The sequence below is a fragment of the Nicotiana sylvestris genome, chromosome 10, assembly GCF_000393655.2.
Source record: "Nicotiana sylvestris chromosome 10, ASM39365v2, whole genome shotgun sequence".
Taxonomy (NCBI): domain Eukaryota; kingdom Viridiplantae; phylum Streptophyta; class Magnoliopsida; order Solanales; family Solanaceae; genus Nicotiana; species Nicotiana sylvestris.
In genome coordinates this window covers 145,494,831-145,514,919 of record NC_091066.1, presented here as the reverse complement: position 1 = coordinate 145,514,919, position 20,089 = coordinate 145,494,831, and the positions used below count along the sequence as shown (strand labels likewise).

The 20,089-nt window shown below is 40.6% G+C and overlaps 2 protein-coding genes across 2 annotated transcripts; both read right to left on the bottom strand.

Moving 5' to 3' along the window:
- Positions 1–558: 558 nt before the first annotated feature.
- Positions 559–2,621, bottom strand: LOC138880079 (uncharacterized). Its single transcript, XM_070159732.1, has 3 exons — positions 2,227–2,621; positions 1,633–2,159; positions 559–1,238 (listed from the first exon to the last, which is right to left on the bottom strand). The coding sequence occupies exons 1-3, from the start codon at positions 2,619–2,621 to the stop codon at positions 559–561; spliced, it is 1,602 nt and encodes a 533-aa protein (XP_070015833.1).
- A 161-nt stretch (positions 2,622–2,782) lies between these two features.
- LOC138880078 (uncharacterized) lies at positions 2,783–4,308 on the bottom strand. Its single transcript, XM_070159731.1, has 3 exons — positions 3,594–4,308; positions 3,529–3,550; positions 2,783–3,476 (listed from the first exon to the last, which is right to left on the bottom strand). The coding sequence occupies exons 1-3, from the start codon at positions 4,306–4,308 to the stop codon at positions 2,783–2,785; spliced, it is 1,431 nt and encodes a 476-aa protein (XP_070015832.1).
- Positions 4,309–20,089: the final 15,781 nt, after the last annotated feature.

Genomic DNA, 20,089 nt, shown 5'->3' with positions numbered 1-20,089 from the left:
CTACTACTACTAACACTACTATCATTATCACTACCACTACCACCACCATTACCACTACTACCACCACCACCACTACTACTACTACTAGTACTACTACTACCACTACTATTACTACTTCTACTATTACTACTTCTACTATCATTACCACTACTAACACTAATACTACTACTATCACTATCGCTACCACCACTACTACTACTACTACCACCACAACTACAACTACAACCACTACCACTACTACTGCTATTATCACTACCGCTACTACTACCACCACTACTACCACCACTACTACCACTATCACTACAACTAACACTATCACTGCCATTACCACTACCACTACCACTACCACTACCACTATCACTATTACTACCACTACTACTACCACTATCACTACCACTACCACTACCACTAACACTACTACTACTACTACTACTACTACTACTACTACTACTACCACTACCACTACTACTACTACTACCACTACCACTACCACTACCATTATTACCACTACCACTACCCCTATCACTACTATCACTACCGCTATCACTACTACCATTATTAATCACTACCACTACCACCACCACCCCTACTATCGCTACCACTACCACCACCACCACCACCACTACCACTACCACTATCACTACCATTACTACAACTACTACTACTACCACCACCACTATCACTACCACTACTACTACCACTACTACTATCACTATCACTACCACTACTACTACAACAACTAGTACTACCACTACCACTCCTATTACTACTACTACTACCACTACCACCACCACTAACACTACTATCATTACAACTACCACTACCATCACCACCACCACCATTACCACTACTACCACCACCACCACCACTTCTACTACTAGTACTACTACTACCACTACTATTACTACTTCTACAATCATTACCACTACTAACACTACTACTACTACTACTACCACCACTATCATTACCACCACTACAACTACAACCACTACCACTACTATCACTATTACCACTACCAATACCACCACCTCCACTACCACAACCACCACTACCACGATTACTACCAGTACCACCACCACCACCACCACCACCAACTACTACCACCATTACTACCCCTACCACTACCACTACCACTACTACTACTGCTATTATCACAACCGCTACTACTACCACCACTACTACCACCACTACTACCACTACTACTACCACTATCACTATCACTATCACTACCACTAACACTAACAATGCCATTTCCACTACTACTACCACTACCACTACCACTACCACTATCACTATCACTACCACTACTACTATCACTATCACTACCACTACCACTAACACTACTACTACTACTACTACTACCACCACTACCACTACCACTACCACTACTACCACTACCATTACCCCTATCACTACTAGCACTACCTCTATCACTACTACCACTACTATCACTACTACTACCACCACCATCCCTACTACCGCTACCACCACCACCACCACCACCACCACTACTACTATTACTATCACTACCATTACTACTACTACTACTACCACCACCACCACTATCACTACCACTACTACTACCACTACCACTACCACTATCACTATCACTACCACTACTACTACTACTACTAGTACTACTACTACCACTACTATTACTACTACTACTATCACTACTACTACTACTAACACTACTATCATTATCACTACCACTACCACCACCATTACCACTACTACCACCACCACCACCACTACTACTACTAGTACTACTACTACCACTACTATTACTTCTTCTACTATTACTACTTCTACTATCATTACCACTACTAACACTACTACTACTACTATCACTATCGCTATCACCACTACTACTACTACTACCACCACAACTACAACTACAACCACTACCACTACTACTGCTATTATCACTACCGCTACTACTACCACCACTACTACCACCACTACTACCACTATCACTACAACTAACACTACCACTGCCATTACCACTACCACTACCACTACCACTACCACTATCACTATTACTACCAATACTACTACCACTATCACTACCACTACCACTACCACTAACATTACTACTACTACTACTACTACTACCACCACTACCACTACTACTACTACTACTACGACTACCACTACCACTACCATTATTACCACTACCACTACCCCTATCACTACTATCACTACCGCTATCACTACTACCATTACTAATCACTACCACTACCACCACCACCCCTACTATCGCTACCACTACCACCACCACCACCACTATTACCACTACTACTATCACTATCACTACCATTACTACTACTACTACTACCACCACCACCTTTATCACTACCACTACTACTACTAGTACTACTACTAACACTACTATTACTACTTCTACTATCATTACCACTACTAACACTACTACTACTACTACTACCACCACTATCACTACCACCACTACCACTACTACTACCACCACAACTACAACTACAACCACTACCACTACTATCACTATTACCACTATTAATACCACCAGCTCCACTACAACAACCACCACAACCACTACCACTACCAATACCATCACCACCACCACCACCAACTACTACCACCATTACTACCCCTACCACTACCACTACCACTACTACAACTGCTGCTATTATCACTACCGCTACTACTACCACCACAACTACAACTACAACCACTACCACTACTATCACTATTACCACTACCAATACCACCACCTCCACTACCACAACAACCACAACCACTACCACTACCAGTACCACCACCACCACCAACTACTACCACCATTACTACCCCTACCACTACCACTACCACTACTACAACTGTTGCTATTATCACTACCGCTACTACTACCACCACTACTACCACCACTACTACCACTATCACTACCACTGACACTACCACTGACACTACCACTGACACTACCATTGCCATTGCCACTACCACTACCACTACCACTATCACTACCACTACCACTACTACTACCACTATCACTACCACTACCACAACCACTAACACTACTACTACTACTACTACTACTACTACTACCACTATCACTACTACAACTACTACTACGACTACCACTACCACTACCACTACTATCACTACCACTACCCCTATCACTACTATCACTACCGCTATCACTACTACCACTACTATCACTACCACTACCACCACCACCCCTACTACCGCTACCACTACCACCACCACCACCACTACCACTACCACTATCACTACCATTACTACTACTACTACTACTACCACCACCACTATCACTACCACTACTACTACCACTACCACTATCACTATCACTACCACTACTACTACCACTAGCACTATCACTATCACTACCACTACTACTTCTAGTACTACTACTACCAATACTATTACTACTACTACTATCACTACTACCACTACCACTATCACCACTATCACTACTATTACTACCACAACCACAACCACTTTCACTACTACCACTACCACTACCACCACCACCACTCCACCACCACCACTATCACTACCAGTACCACCACCTCCACTACCACCACCACCACCACTACCACAACTACTACTACTACTACTACTACTATCACTACCACTACTACTACCACCACCACTACTACCATCACCACTACCACCACCGCTACCACTACCACTATCACTACCGCTACCACTACCACCACTACTACTACCACTACCACTACCACTACCACTACTATTACTACTACTACCACTACCACTATCACTACTACCAATACTATCACTACCACTACTACTGCTACCACTACCATCACCACCCCTACTACCGCTACTAATACCACCACCACCACTACCACCATCATCACCACCACCACCACCACCACCACCTCCACCACTACTACTACTACTACCACTACCACTACTACTACCACTACTACTACTATCACTATCGCTACTACCACTACCACTACCGTTACCGCTACTGCTACCACCACTACCACTACCACTATCACTACCACTATCACTACTACTACTACTACCACTACTACTACGACCACTACCACTATCACTACTACCACTATCACCACCATCACTACCACTACCACCACCACTACCACTACCACTACCACTACCACTACCATTACTACCACCACCATCACTACTACCACTACCACCACCACTACCACCACCACCACGACTACCACCACTACTACCATCACTACTACCACCACTACTACCACTACCACTACCGCAAAGGTTCATCCGCAATCGCGAAGCACTGGCATTTTTTCGCATTTTACTCATCGCGATCGCGTCCAATTTCCCACGATCGCATAGAACACTGCTGTAGCCAAAAATCAGCAGCTAAAAATAGCTTAGAAATGGTCCGGAACCACCCCAAAACTCACCCGAGGTCCTCGGAACCACAACCAAACATGCCAACTAATCCTAAAACATCATTCAAACCTTTTTCAATCTTCGGAACGATCAAAACAACATCAAAACACAAATTTTACATTGGATTCAAGCCTACAAATTCCAAAAACTCTTAAATTACATTTTCGATCAAAAAATTAAACCTCGTCCGAATGACCTGAAATTTTGCACACACGTCACATTCAACACTATGAAGCTACTCCAAGTTCCGAAATTCCATTCCAGCCCTCGGATCAAAATCTCACTATCGAACCAGAAACTTCAAAAATTCAACTTTTGGCATTTCAAGCCTAAATTAGCTACGGACCTCCAAAACACAATCTGAAAACGTTCGTAAACCCAAAATCACCCAACGGAGCTAACGAAACCATCAGAATTTTGTTCTGAGACCATCTTCACACTGTTCCGACTACGATCAAATTTCCAGAACTTAAGCTCTCATTTAGGGACTAAGTGCCCCAAAACTCTCCGAAATTCCAAATAATTCCTCCCAGCAACTCACAATAGCAGAAACAAATACAGAAATGCAATTAATAGGGAATCGGGGCATAAATTCTTAAAACGACAGGTCGGGTCATTACATTCTCCACCTCAAAAACAAACGTTCATCCTCGAACATACTAAGAATTATTTTGAGGTTGCCAAATTGATGATTTTACTTTTACACCTATACTCTCGGTTGATCTCATGTTACCGCATTTGACATAACCCAACAACACCATCTCAGTTGAGATTATTTCATTTATCCATATTTGTAAACTTTAAGACCAAATTTCTTACTCTCCAAACATTTTCAAAATGGTCCAAATTTTCACATCAACACACGGTATTATTCTCATGTCAACACACATCAACTTTTAATAGCGCTTACATTCTCCCCCACTTAGGGTAATTCGTCCTCAAATACACAACGTAACTTATCTTTTTCTTCGCATATTTCAATGTCCCGAATTTTATTTTTCTAACTCCCAAATTTTTCAGAAATTTCGGCAGAGTCTCTCCTGTAATTTGGACTATCCATCTATTAGAGTAACACTAAAAAAACTCCTAACAACACATCCACAACTCAATAAAACACCACAATGTATATATCAAAAACACTAATCTCCATATTACAAGCACGGTATTATCATAATGATATCTCGACATGAAACGCGTCATATGTATGACCTTTAACCACATCTCTTGTTTTAATAGTTGTACATAATCGATTACAAAATTGCTAATTAACTTCATATTAACAAATTCTTGTTTCAAGCTTTCACTTTACTAACAACGTAGCATGAAGGCCTCATAATTACTTACCCAAATTAACAATTCACCATTAACGCCACCTGGGCACTCACCTTGTAGGCTAAAACTCAATAATTACAATACAATTTGGCAAATTATGCACAGAGATATTCATACAAGAATTTTCAAATAAGCCTCATAGGCATGACTCCGCATAAGGACTATAGTACAAATTTTAATTTCACAAAGGGAGAATTTAAACACAAAAACTTTTCACCACAAGGACCTCGTCCTTATATAACATCCACCGCAGCTTGTAGCCTGATTTAAATATTTCACATCATATAAAAATATGAGGATCTCGTCCTCAACTCCATACGCAATTAATATGCACATTGTGCCAACTGAAATTTTCTATTTCCTTTCTTTCTTCTTCTAAATAATTTTTGCTAAGCAAAATCACAACATATAATGAACCCTTATACCGGTAGGGCATTGTCGCACCCCCTTTTTCTAAATAAAAAGCAAAATCTGGCTTGTGACATTTGGGAGGATGACTCGTTCCCTTTTGGGAATTAGGTTTTGGAACTTGAAGAGTCGCCACCTAATGATTAAGTGCATTAGGACACTAAGAAAGGTTTGAGTTTGAAGAACCAGAGTTTGGGTAAGTGCTAGAAATTATCTCGAGGGAAGGTGTTAGGCACCCCTCAAGATCCACTAGTGTGGTTCCCGGCCATGTTACAATTGTGACTTCACATAATCAAGTAAACAATTAAGGGCTCAAATAGGAGGGATTCGCATACAGCATTGCAAATAAATTGAAACTTGAGGAAAGGTAAAGAGGGCATAAAGATTTAAACAATTCTAAAAGAAATAGACGAAAGCAAGTAAGAGGGAGGGGGTCCTAGGTTTATGATTAATATGGATCACATCAATGCAATACCCGACAATCGCTCCTCAGAAGAGGGGTTGCACGTGGTATTAATGCACCGGTCATCATATCCATATCTACCCTTCCCACCCCGTCAAGGTATTAAAGCGCAGAATGGTATCGTTACTTATTGCATACTATTACCCGTCCCAATCCTATTAGTCCCGAAGGCATTGAGACTACTAATCCTAAATGGGAGGGAGTTGGGGCATTTTCAGAGTTTCAAAAGGATAAAAATCTAGGCGACAAGCAAAACAAACAGCAGTTAAAGGGTGAACAAATAGCAATTAAGGCTCAAGTAGGCCTCCTCATTCAAAGCGACAAGTTATTTAGTATGACTTACAAGTACTGGTTAGGTCTTTAATAAATTAAAGCGTAGGATGGGCTGATTCATCACATATTTCTCAGATGAGGAGTGTGAGCACGTGATTTTTGCTTCATGGAAACTACTCCAAAAGAAATCGAAAAAATAAAACAAGTTACCTTTGGGTACAATTTTGAGAATTTGCGTGACATTTTGATAATTGTTCTGTCCGTAAATGTTCGCATTGCTATAGTTAAAAATACAAAAATACATGTTGCATGCATTTAGGAATTATTGGTACATTTAGGAATTAATTAACCATAATTTGGTTAAAAGAAAATCACAAAAAAATATGCATGTGTATTTCTTGTCATTGTGTGATTTTATTTAATGTTTAATTTGTGTGTTAATTATTATAGGTGTTAAATAATATGTGTGTAATTTTATTTTTGATTTTACAATTTATTTAGGATTTTTGTTTAATTTTGGTAATTAAAGAAATAAGGAAAATGGGTGAAGTATCAAGGAAACTCAGATTGGGCTAGGTGAAACCAAAAATTCAGGCAAAAACCAATTACATTGACCCAATCCAAACCAGGTCTTTCAGAGACGCCTAAACGACGATGCATATGGCATTTGATCTGAGCTATCCATCCAATCTAATCTAACGATCCCATGGCCTTCCCCAGCACCCGGCCCGTTTAAACCTTAGACCGACCCAGTCTTATTTAATTGAGACGACGCCGTTTCCTATTACAAAATAGATCTTGGCCATAGATCCAACTTTATCCAACGGCCAGGATCTAATCTCCTACCCTATATATAAATCCCTCCTCACACCCCACGCCCTCATAGCCAACCCCACCCCCTCCTCACTCGTCTCTCTCAACACCAGAGACGAACCCAGATCTCCCAAACCCTAGCCGCCCTAAGCCCCCTTCACCTGAAACCCAACGACATCTATGCCGCCGTTCACCCCTTTAACACCATAGCACCTCCTTCACTCCCTAAACCCAAATCCCTTACTCCCTTGGCTTGAATCTAGCAGCATCTTCTCGAATCTTCAATCGAAGATTCGAGCCAAGACTCAACCCATGCCAAACCATCCCAAATTGATACCTAACACTCCCCTGACCCCCCTTAGGCCTAAACCAATGAAGGTTGGGTTCGAATCTAACCAGAAACCCTCGAATCCCAAAAACACCCGTGTGAACCCTAGAAATCCAAAAGTTGGGGGTCTGTCCAAATCAACAAAGTATTGGGGTCTAATAGACCTTAATCGAGGTGTTCTCAGTTGAGAACACTTCGATTAAAGTGCGTTCGACCTCAAATGATCGAGTCTGGTTCAAGCCTGGGTCGTTTTGTTTTTGAGCTTCCAAGATAAGTTTCTCTTTCCCTTCTGTTCTTGATTGAATTCTATTTGTGTTTGTTAGCATGACTAGTTAATTTGTTGATTTTTCTGTTATTTTCTTTCTATTCTCTCTGTCTTCATAAGTCCTTTTATTTGGTCGACTCTTCTTCTGACCATTGTTAAATACGTGTGGTAAGATACATATTCGATTTGATTAATATCGTCGAGTGGTTAATTCATGTAGGTTCCCTATTTTGTGCAAAGCCGATGAAATCATTTGGTGGCCTGTTTAGTCTTATTTGTTTATCGATTAATTGTTATATGTTATAGCTAGTATAGTTGATTGCGTAAGTGTCGTCGATTGATTTTTCATGCTTGGATGCTAGAAAGCCTGTTCCACTTTTCAGTAGGGTTTCTACCCTGTTTCTCTGTTCTATTGTTGTGATTAAGAACCAGCCTGCTAATTGTTTGAACATGTGATTGATTCTCATTTCTGCTTGCGTTATCAACTCAGCCCCTCTAATTGATGCCCCTCTTGTTGATTTGGTCGAGTTTCCTGCATTGAATTTGTGTGAGTTAGTATTAGGATGTTGGTTTATAGCCGTAAATGAGCAATTAGGAGATAGTTAGAAATCAGTTTTGGTCAGTTGTTCAGTTTGAACTTTTATAGGTTTAAACTTCAAACTTCTAAAACTTAGGGTAATACAGTAATAATCAGTGGATTCAAGGTTAATTTGGGGTGTCAAAGTCTGACAAATGTTTAGTATTAGTGGGCTGTCAATAGGGTATTAAAATACCTTTAAACTGATACATTGTTTAAGAATAGTGGGGAACAATATTTAATGGCATGGGGAGTTTGATTAAGATAAGTTAAAATGCCCATAACTTTGATTAAAAAGGGAGAAAAACATGCGGTATGGGGGCTGTCAGGAATATCATGGGCATTTTCTGATTAGTTTTAGCATGTTTAAGGGGTATGGGCAGAGTTAAGGTATCAAGGCAGCCTGGTGCTTGCCTATTTTTGCCTATAAAGAGGCTCATTTAGAAAAGGAGGGGACTGAGATTTTCAGAGAAAAAAAGCAAAAAAAAAAACTAGGCTGGTTTTTCTGATCTTGAGAGAGAAAAGAAAAACAAGAGTGTTAAGGCTGGTTGATCCTCATATAGGCTAAGCTTTACATCAAAGAACTTCAGCTTGTCTTTGCCTTTGAGTGTTTAACAAAAAATCAGAAATTACTGTTTCTTGCACCTGCCTGTGTTCTGTTGGTACTGCTGGATTTCAGCTTGTTAGTCCCTAGTTTTCTGTTGGTTAAGCATTGTTCCATTGGGTTACTCCTGGGTTTCTGTTTGGTTTTAAGAATCTGTCGCTGGGTCCTTCTTGCTGTCTCCTACTGGTTATTATCATTGGTTTCCTTGGGTGCTACTGTGTTGTTGAATCTGCTGTTGTGCTACTGCTACTACTGCTGACTCCTCTTCTACTATATTTCTGTTCTTCTACCAGGTACACGACTTTATCATGGCTGTTGTAAGTTGAAATGTGAAGCATGAGTTCATGTGAAAAGTTGAAGTTGAAATGAAAACCAGATAAGCAATCTGTTTGTTTGAAACTTGTTGTTACTGTTTTATTTAGTTCTTTAAAGCATTACTGAATCTGTAATCTGTAAAAAATATAGTTTCATCATTCTAGTTGTTTGTAATGGGCTGCGAAAAACTGCTATGCGTTAAATCGTGTTGTTGGAATAACGTAGTTTAGCTCGTATTCAATCATAACCTAACCACGTAATGGATATTGGATATAGCTTCCGATAATTTGTAAAGCAACACTTGTGGTTGGATCCCTGAAATAGCTAGTAGATTGTTAACTAATCTTAGATTATAGCATGATTGTGTGAGTTCTTGGTCAACTAGATCTTAGCATTAATTTTTCCATCAATTGTTACTTAAAAAAGGTACTGCAACATGTTAAGGAAAAAGAAGCATGATTGTAAGTCTAAGGTTGTTAGTTAAAGTAACGAGTAAGGATAGGCAGTCGTGAGTTGGTGGGTTACCAATTTCTTGTGGCGCGAAACATGCCAGGATTCCTGTACGTTTTACTCTGTAACGACATTTCAGAACTAATCAAATATGCAAAAATTATTAAAAGTCCCGGACTTTTCAAGCATGTAAACTAATTAAGACTTTATCTTCTTTCATGTTTAGAGACAAATTTAATAGAAAACCTTAGTCACTTTTAGGATTGCTCTTTTAATAATAAGAATGAGATGAGCCTTGCCGAATAAAAATACAAATTGCGGGGCCCTCAATAAATATTTATTTTAAAATTACTTAGACTTCGGGATGGACCGTTAGCAAAATTTCACGGCCCTACCCAAAATAAATGATACGCTAGTCTTTAGGCGCGTATTCAATAATGTTATTTTCCTACACTCGGGTGCACATTATGTGACCCAAATCCAAATCTCAACGAAGTTGGAATATAGCAAAAATTGTGGGTACATTTATGTGGCGCAATTCGAGATGCATTCTCACGACGTTGCAATTCTTTGAATAAATCATAACAAAAGCAGTAAATAGTTAAAATTTACACATAGGTTCATAATTGTACAAAATCAGATAATCAAGCCGAATATGACAGTTGAGCGACCGTGCTAGAACCATGGAACTCAGGAATGCCTAACACCTTCTCCCGGGTTAACAGAACTCCTTATCCGGATTTCTGGTGCGCAGACTGTTGAACAAAGTCATTCTTTTCCTCGATTCGGGATTCAACCGGTGACTTGGGACACCATAAATCTCCCAAGTGGCGACTCTAAAAGAAATAAATAAATCCCGTTTCGATTGTCCCTTAATTGGAAAAACTCCCTTCCGCGCCCCTTTGTGGGCGGCACGGGCGAAAAAAGGAGGTGTGACAAGGAGTCCAAATTAGCCTTGTCTGGTTGTAGTTATCAAAAATTTGACATAATTAATTACCTAATAGTTTGCCTAAGTGAGACCTATAGTCATGACCTCTAGCATAGCGTTCTAATTTTAAGGAAAGATTGCTGGTTTTATAAACAAAAGGATCTGCAGACTTTAAACGACCTTATGACTGATTTTAGACTCATAGACGAAGTTGATTCAATTGATTACCCCTATAGGCAAGTTATCTAAGCGTTATTGGTTTTCAAAACGATTACATAAATGCAAGAGTCCTATAGGCATGGTATCTAGAATGGAACTGATCATTATTAAACCTATGATTGTTTGCTTAATGACATGCATATGCAGAAATGCAGAAAATCTAATATCATTATTTCTATATGCAGAACTTATAGGCATAATTTCTAAAATGCAGAAATGCAGAACTTATAGGCATAATTTCTAAGATGCAGAAATGCAGAACTTATAGGCATAATTTCTAAGGTGTAGAAATGCAGAACTTATAGGCATAATTTCTAAGATGCAAAAACGCAAAAGTGCGGTAAAACTTATAGGCATGAGTTCTAAAATGAGAATGCAGAAATTCATAAATAACCTATAGGCAGATTTTATACCCTTTGCATGCACTAATCCCCATCCCTTTCCACTATCCATCCCTGATAGTTATTACAAATTACTACAGACCCGAATGAATCAGAAAAGAAAAGTAAAATTACATCAGAAGTTCCATCTACAACCAAACATCCTAATTCAGACTCAAAGACCAACAATATGAGATAAACCAACTTCCAGGATCAGATTTCCAAAAACCCTTTCTCATATTTGGGATGTATCAAAGTTCCCAAAAGTCTCAAAGGGCTCCGGGCAATGCTTACAACCCAAACACATTGCAGAATTAAGAGCATAGTGTAGTGTGGAAATGTCAGCCCTCAGATGTCCAAGTTCAAAGGGAACTCAAGGTCCCAAAGCAAGGCTCATAAGAGAGGAGCAGAACTTAGAACCTAAGAGTAAGTGTAAGTGCACAGGGGGGAATCAGGGAGAGCCATGGCAGGCTGGTGGTGGTGCTCAGCTATTAGGAATGCTGGCACACCCTTGACCAGCATGCTAGCCAAACTTGGGAGTTAGGACCCATTGTGGATCAGGTTATGGCCTGGGCAGTAATTTGGATACTGCCAGGCCAAGAACCTTAACTCAAACACATAGAAGGGAACAGATGTAGGGATTCACAATAGGAACAGATGCAGGGAAAGAACATAATTAACATAAATCATTGAACATGAGCAGTAAAGTAAACAAGAGGGCTGGAACTGTAAAGTAAACACATAGGGGTGAGACAGAAAACTAAATAAAAAAACATACCAGTTTCAAGAGGAAACAAGTAAAATAGTAGTCTTGAAGAGTGCCAAGTTGCAAACAAAGTGATTTTAAAAGATCTCAAGCAAAGCATAGTGTTGAATTCAAAACAGTATTACAAGTGTGCAAGTACTGAGTTGGAAGTTAAGAACTAGTAGTGAAAGTGGTGAAGATGAAATCGTAAGGTGTAAGGTTAAGTTCTGAGGTGTCTTCAAAGTGCAAAAGGGCAGCCCTTTTTATAGTGCACGGAAGCAAGTAAGAAAGACAAAGAAATATCATTGAAATCAGTCTCCCTTTGGTTAAGGAATTCTGATTCCAATGGGTAAAAATAATTAAGGAAAGAAATTTCTAATTAAAACCTTTCAAAGTAGCACAAAAGAGGTAAATACATAGAAGTTATTTAAGGGAAAAGTTCAATAGTACACGGCTTGGAAAAATAAGGAAAGGGAATCAATCAAACAGCCAGGGAAATTAAAATTACGAGTTCAATTCGAATGAACCAAGTTAGGAAAAGGTAAAGGAGGTTCAATAAAAGAAATCAGTAACAATCAATCAAACCCCCATTAAAAGGAATTCGGAATCAATCAATAGTTGGCAGAACCCTTTTGAAAGAAGGATTTCTCATATATAAAGCAAACAAATATGTGAATACCAGAGGGGATTGTCAAATTATTTAGAAGAGAGTTTAATCAAAAAAAGGTTCAGTATCATAAGCAAGAAGAGGTATAAGTCTAGTTTGCAAACTCACAATGAGTCTGAGAGTCCAGGGTCCCAAAGTGGAACCCTAACTCGCACACAAAAGATCAAAATTGCCAAGAAATCCCCAAATCTTAGGGTTTCGAATTGAGTCAGAAAATAGAGATGAGAAGGCAATCCACTCGATAGAGGCTCAGGAGTCTTTTCCAAAGACTTATGAGAAACAAACAGACATGATACATAGTCAAGAGCATGGAGAACACGTTTTGAGAAAAACTCAGAACTTAAATAAGTTCAGAAGAAAACGTGATACAAACTTAGGTAAAAACAGATGAATCATGCTTAGTAAGAACACAAACATAGTCCAGTAAAGCAAACAACATCAAAGAATTCACAGTAAACACATATAGTAGAAGAGTAAGGAAAACATAACACGGATTAACATGCGAGTACAGGAGAAAAGAAAGTAGAAGAATAGTACATGCGTAGTAAAAGAAGTTATACGAGCATAACATAGACAAACACACATAAATAAAGAACAGAAAGAATCAGAAAGATATTTTTAAGAAACCTTTTAGAAATCCTAAATCGAAATTAAACCATTTTGAAAAGAGAATTTGGGGAAAACCTTTAAAAAGTTCAGTAGACCACAGACATATTCCAAATCTAAGAAAATAAGCAAGTAAAGAACCTCGGACAGCTTAAGGTTTCAGAGAAAAGCCTAGAAATAAGAAAGGTCTTGAGGAAAGTCAGACCCTGAGTCGAAAAGGCTCATATTGCCTGAATATGCCAGAGTAATGGCCCGAGAAGCCATAGATTTACAGATCTGAGAAGGATCTGAAGAGAGCCATCGAAGTCGGGCCTTAAAACATCGAACATCTAAGGTTGAGTAGTGGAGGGGAGTGAGTACCAATCAACCATGGCCTGAGAAGCCATGGATTCCGGTGGAGTGGTGGTTGAAGAGGGGTAGAAGGAGGCTAGGGTTTCAGAGAGTTTGAGAGAGTTTGAGAGACGAGAGGTTTCAAAGGCAGCGGGTCATATGAGAATGAGGGGATTAGGGTAGTCGTTTAGGTTTAAATAGGAAAGGGTGAGTCTTGGACGTTGATCTTGAGTGATCAACGGTCCAGATTTAAGTGGTAGGTGGGGGAACAGGTTGGGTCGTTTGTAATTGGGTCGTGGGGTATGGAATAAGGCACATTAACCCCCCCCCCCCCACAATTCATATATAATTGGTCGTGGGGAATAATAACTGATTTTTGTACTGCTAAAAATGGACAATAAATTGATTTTAAAATATTTGAAAAAATATCAAAACTCTTAGGCATGCTTCTATATGTATGTACATGCTATTTTGAAAGTATTTTGTATATAAAAATACATAGGGAATAAGTGGGTATCAACAACTGCCCCTCTTTACCCGGGAAGGATGAAAGAGTTGTCGGGTAAAGATATGATGGCCAATTTTGACCGAATGAAACGATTTGAAGAATTTTGACCGAGCTCTGGTTCCTGAGCTGCCTACATATCCCTGGTCTTACAGGAATCAGACCATATGTAGTTCAGGATCCATTGGCGGAATATACCGATGGAGATTTCGAAAAGCGAACGCGATGCTCGGGTTGAGAAGGATGGTCGGAGTCTGATAAGCTGCGGGAACTGGAGCGAAATTGCCCCTGCTGAGATGGTCGTTGCTAGCCGGTTTACCTGCAAATGAGAATATATTGTGCATAAATTTAAATGTGATGCAAGTTCCCATTGGACCATGAATACTGTCTTCGGACGGTTAGGATGACGTCCTCGGACTATGACGTCCTGGGCCATGAAGCGTATGATACATGATTCATAGGCTATGAAATGATGTTCTCGGGCTATGAGAATGATGCCTCTGAACTATGATGCTTTTGAATAATGATATGAAAATATAAAATGGGGTCCTCAGGCCATGGCATGGCGTTCTCGGGCTATGCAAATGGTGCCTCCAAACAATGATGCCTTTGGATAATTTGGCGATCTTTCAGCACATAAAATGCAGAAGGTGGCGATATTTCAGCCGATACAAGACGTAAATAAAAGGTGGCAATATTTCAAGCTGTAAATAAAAGTTGGCGATATTTCAGCCATGCAAGAGTGATAAAGTGGCGATATCTCAACCATACAGGATGGGGACTGAGCTTAGTCTCGGAAGGTAGAAAGGTAGCCTTATGCAATGCAGAGAAATGCAGATGGAGACAATGCTTAGTCTCGGAAGGCAGAAAGGTAGCCTTATGCAATGCAGGAAATGCAGATGGAGACAATGCTTAGTCTCGGAAGGCAGAAAGGTAGCCTTATGCAATGCAGGAATGCAGATAGAGATAGAGCTTAGTCTCGGAAGGCAGAAAAGTAGCCTTATGCAATGCAGGAAATGCAGATGGAGACAATGCTTAGTCTCGAAAGGCAGAAAGGTAGCCTTATGCAATGCAGGAATGCAGATGGAGACAGAGCTTAGTCTCTGTAGGCAAAAAGGTAGCATTATGCAATGCAGGAAATGTAGATGGAGACAATGCTTAGTCTCGGAAGGCAGAAAGGTTCCTTATGCAATGCAGGAAATGCAGATGGAGACAATGCTTAGTCTCGGAAGGCAGAAAGGTAGCCTTATACAATGCAGGAATGTAGATGGAGACAGAGCTTAGTCTCGGAAGGCAGAAAGGTAGCCTTATGCAATGTAGAGAAATGCATATGGAGGTAGAGCTTAACCTCGGAAGGTAGAAAGGTAGCCTTATGCAAGGAGTAAAAAGGGCAAAATGATGATAGAATTTTCTTAGCTAATAGCGGATCGAGGCATTGTGACTGCTGGGGATACTGTGTCTGCTGGGAGAACTGCGTGCGGATAGCAGCTGTGAGTAAGTGCAACGGTTTTGAGAGTTATATTCCTGAGCAATGTGAGTCTCGTAAGTGTATAGTATATTTGATGATTTTGCAACTCAAGTGCCTGCATTCAAAGAAAAATCGTAAGTTTTGTAAAGAGGGGAGGTTAGTTCGTATTCCCACTGGCTTTGCTTGACCTGCTCTGCTCCGTTCTGATGATATTGGGCGTATCATTGGGGTAGCGTTGCTAAACGAAGCAACTTTGGTAACAGATATGCATGATTTAGTAAAGAAATGTGACAAGAAATACATAATTAAGAATAGTTTTCTTTAGATGAACTGACGATTGCGACGTGGTCCAAGATACTGCAACTTCTCTCGCTCTGGAATTTTGAGGGTTCTCCTCAAAATTCTGCCCCAGTTTACTGGGCTGCTGCTTCTGATAGCTGCTTGCGTCGAATGGCTGAAATCACTTCGGAATTTTGAGGGTCCTCCTCAAAATTCTGCCCTAGTTTTCAATAGCGGGGGAAATGGAAATTTTATTGAATTGTGACCGAACCCATAGGGCCGCCTACGTATCCTCTCTTAAACGGGAATCAAGTCAGGCATAGTTCAAATTACATCATATGAGGAAAGCATAAAAGTTACACATAGTATCGCTTCACTACATCTGAATTGATCGGCTTCAGCCAAACTTCACCGTCCATTTTTGCAAGTATGAGGGCTCCTCCGGTGAGGACCCGGTGAACCATGTATGGACCCTGCCAGTTGGGAGAGAACTTCCCTTTGGCTTCCTCTTGATGTGGGAAAATCTTCTTTAACACCAGCTGCCCCGGTGTAAACTATCTCGGCTTGACTCTTTTGTTGAAGGCTCTGGATCTGTTCTGATAGAGCTGACCGTGGAACACCACATTCATTCTCTTTCTGTCTATAAGAGCTAGCTGCTCGTAGCGACTCTCTACCCATTCTGCGTCATCAAGTTCAGCTTCCTGAATGATTGTTAAGGAGGGAATTTCTACCTCGGCGGGAATGACTGTTTTTGTACCATAAACCAACATATATGGAGTTGCCCCGGTTGATGTGCGGACTGTGGTGTGGTATCCCAACAAGGCAAATGATAACTTCTCATGCCACTGCTTATGTTTTTCTATCATCTTCCTTAGTATCTTCTTGATATTCTTATTGGCGGCTTTTACAACTCCGTTCATCTGAGGTCTGTAAGCTGTAGAATTCTTATGTTTGATCTTGAAGGTTTCACACATGGCTTTCATCAGGTCGTTGTTGAGATTGGAACCATTATCAGTGATGATTGACTCTGGAATTCCGAACCGACAAACAATGCGGTCGCGGACAAAATCTGCTACCACTTTCTTAGTCACTGCTTTGTACGATGCTGCTTCAACCCATTTGGTGAAATAATCAATTGCCACTAGAATGAACCTGTGCCCGTTTGATGCGGCAGGCTAGATAGGTCCGATAATATCCATTCCCCAAGCGGCAAACGATCATGGCGAGCTTGTTGTAGTAAGCTCTTTTGGAGGCACCTTTATCATGTCTGTATGTATTTGACAGCGATGGCATTTTCGGACATACTGGATGCAGTCCATTTCCATAGTCATCCAAAAATAACCAGCTCGGAGTATTTTCTTGGCTAAGACAAAGCCGTTCATATGCGGACCGCAGGTCCCTACATGAATATCCTCCAATAGCCTGGATACTTCATTTGCGTCGACATACCTTAGTAACCCCAAATCAGGAGTCCTCCTATACAGGATTCCTCCGCTATGAAAGAAGTTGTTAGATAATCTCCGAAGTGTACATTTCTGAGTAGGATTTGCGAGTTCTAGATATTCTCCTTTCGTCAAATATTCCTTGATATCATGAAACCAAGGTTCTCCGTCTGCTTCTTCTTCTACATGAGTGCAGTAAGCTGGCTGATCATAAGTCTTTACCGGAATATGATCAATGAAGTTATTGTCGAGGTGTTGTATCATGGACGATAGGGTAGCCAATGCATCAACAAACTCATTCTAAACTCTGGGAACATGTTGGAAATCTTTCTTTGTGAACCTCTTCCTCAATTTCTGTAAATGATGCAGATAAGGGAGTATCTTGGAGTTCTTTGTTGCCCATTCTTCTCGGACCTGATGTATAAGCAGGTCTGAATCTCCGATCACTAGCAATTCCTGAATGTTCATGTCAATGGCCATCTTCAGCCCTAAGATGCAGGCTTCGTACTCGGCCATGTTGTTGGTGCATGGGAACCTGAGCTTGGTAGACATCGGATAATGCTAGCCGGTTTCTAATACTAGAACCACTCCTATGCCAATTCCTTTGAAGTTTGCTGCCCCGTCGAAAAACATTCTCCTACCATCATAGGATCCTGCATTATCTTCCCCTATGAAAGATACCTCTTAATTAGGAAAATACATTTTTAGAGGCTTGTATTCTCCATCCACGGGATTTTCAGCAAGATGATCTGCCAGTGCTTGTCCTTTGATTGCCTTTTGAGTCACGTAAATAATGTCGAATTCACTCAGCAGGATTTTCCACCTGGCTAGCTTACCAGTAGGCATGGGCTTCTGAAAGGTGTACTTCAAAGGATCCATTATTGATATGAGGTAGGTGGTATAGGCACAGAAATAGTGTCTCAACTTCTGAGCTACCCAAGTCAGAGCACAACAGGTGCATTCCAATAGAGAATATCGGGCCTTGTACAGGGTGAACTTCTTGCTGAGATAATATATGGCCTGCTCCTTTCTTCCCATTTCATCATGCTTCCCCAAAACACAGCCGAAAGCTCCCTCCAATACTGCAAGGTAGAGTAATAGAGGTCTACCCAGCTCAGGCGGGACCAAAACTGGTGTCGTTGATAGGTATTCCTTTATTCTGTCGAAGGCTTTCTGACAATCATCAGTCCATTTGGTAGCGGCGTCCTTCTTCAATCTTAAAGATTGGCTCACAAATGACAGTGGATTGAGCTATGAACTGGCTGATGTAGTTAAGTCTTCCCAAGAAACTCATAACCTCTTTCTTGTTCTTCGGTGGTGGAAGTTCTTGGATGGCTTTGACCTTTGATGGATCCAGTTCTATTCCTCGGCAACTCACAATGAACCCAAGTAGTTTTCCGGTAGGAACCCCGAATACACATTTGGCGGGATTCAGCTTCAAGTTGTACCTTCTTAGTCTGTTGAAGAACTTCCTCAGATCTTCCATGTGGTCATTGGCTCTCTTGGATTTGATGATGATGTCGTCTATATATACCTCGATCTCTTTGTGTATCATGTCATGGAAAATAGCAGTCATGGCCATCATGTAGGTGGCCCCAACATTCTTTAACCCGAACGACATCATCTTGTAATAATACATCCCCCACGGCATAATGAAAGCCGTTTTCTCCGCATCTTTCTTATCCATCCATATCTGATGATACCCAGTAAAACAATCAACGAACGACTGCAGTTCATGCTTGGCGCAGTTGTCAATTAGAATGTGTATGTTCGGCAAGGGGAGATCGTCTTTCGGACTAGCCCGGTTGAGATCCCGGTAGTCAACACAGACTCTAACTTTCCCGTCCTTCTTCGGCACTGGCACAATATTGTCTAACCATGTTGGATACTCTACTACCCTGAGAACCTTGGCTTTGACTTGCTTGGTGACTTCTTCCTTGATTTTCAAACTCATGTTAGGTTTAAACTTCCTGAGCTTCTGTTTTACTGGTGCACATGTCGGATCGGTTGGCAGCTTATGAGCTACAATAGATGTACTGAGACCAGTCATGTCATCATAAAACCAGGCGAATATGTCCTCATATTCCCTTAGAAATTCCGTGTACTCTTTCTTTTCTGATGGTGACAGATGAACACTGATTCGTGTTTCTTTGACATTTTCTGCATCTCCCAGGTTGACAATCTCAGTTTTGTCCAGATTAGACTTAGGTCTGTTCTCAAAATCCTCAACCTCTTTAATAACCTCTTCTGGTATATCATCTTGTTATGTGTCCATATCCGTT

Bases quoted from the DNA above. Each gene is read 5' to 3' on its own strand.
- LOC138880079 (XM_070159732.1), bottom strand. From the start codon at position 2,621: ATGGTGGTAGTAGTTGGTGGTGGTGGTGGTGATGGTATTGGTAGTGGT. The intron at 2,160-2,226 runs GTAATGGTAGTA...TAATAATGGTAG, and splicing joins GGTGGTAGTGGTAGTGATTA to TGGTAGTGGTAGTCGTAGTA. The intron at 1,239-1,632 runs GTAGTAGTAGTA...TGGCATTGTTAG, and splicing joins TAGTGGTAGTAGTAGTACTA to TGTTAGTGGTAGTGATAGTG.
- LOC138880078 (XM_070159731.1), bottom strand. From the start codon at position 4,308: ATGCGAAAAAATGCCAGTGCTTCGCGATTGCGGATGAACCTTTGCGGT. The intron at 3,551-3,593 runs GTAGTGGTGGTG...TGGTACTGGTAG, and splicing joins TAGTAGTAGTAGTAGTTGTG to TGATAGTGGTGGTGGTGGAG. The intron at 3,477-3,528 runs GTGGTGGTGGTA...TGGTTGTGGTAG, and splicing joins ATAGTGGTGGTGGTGGAGTG to TAATAGTAGTGATAGTGGTG.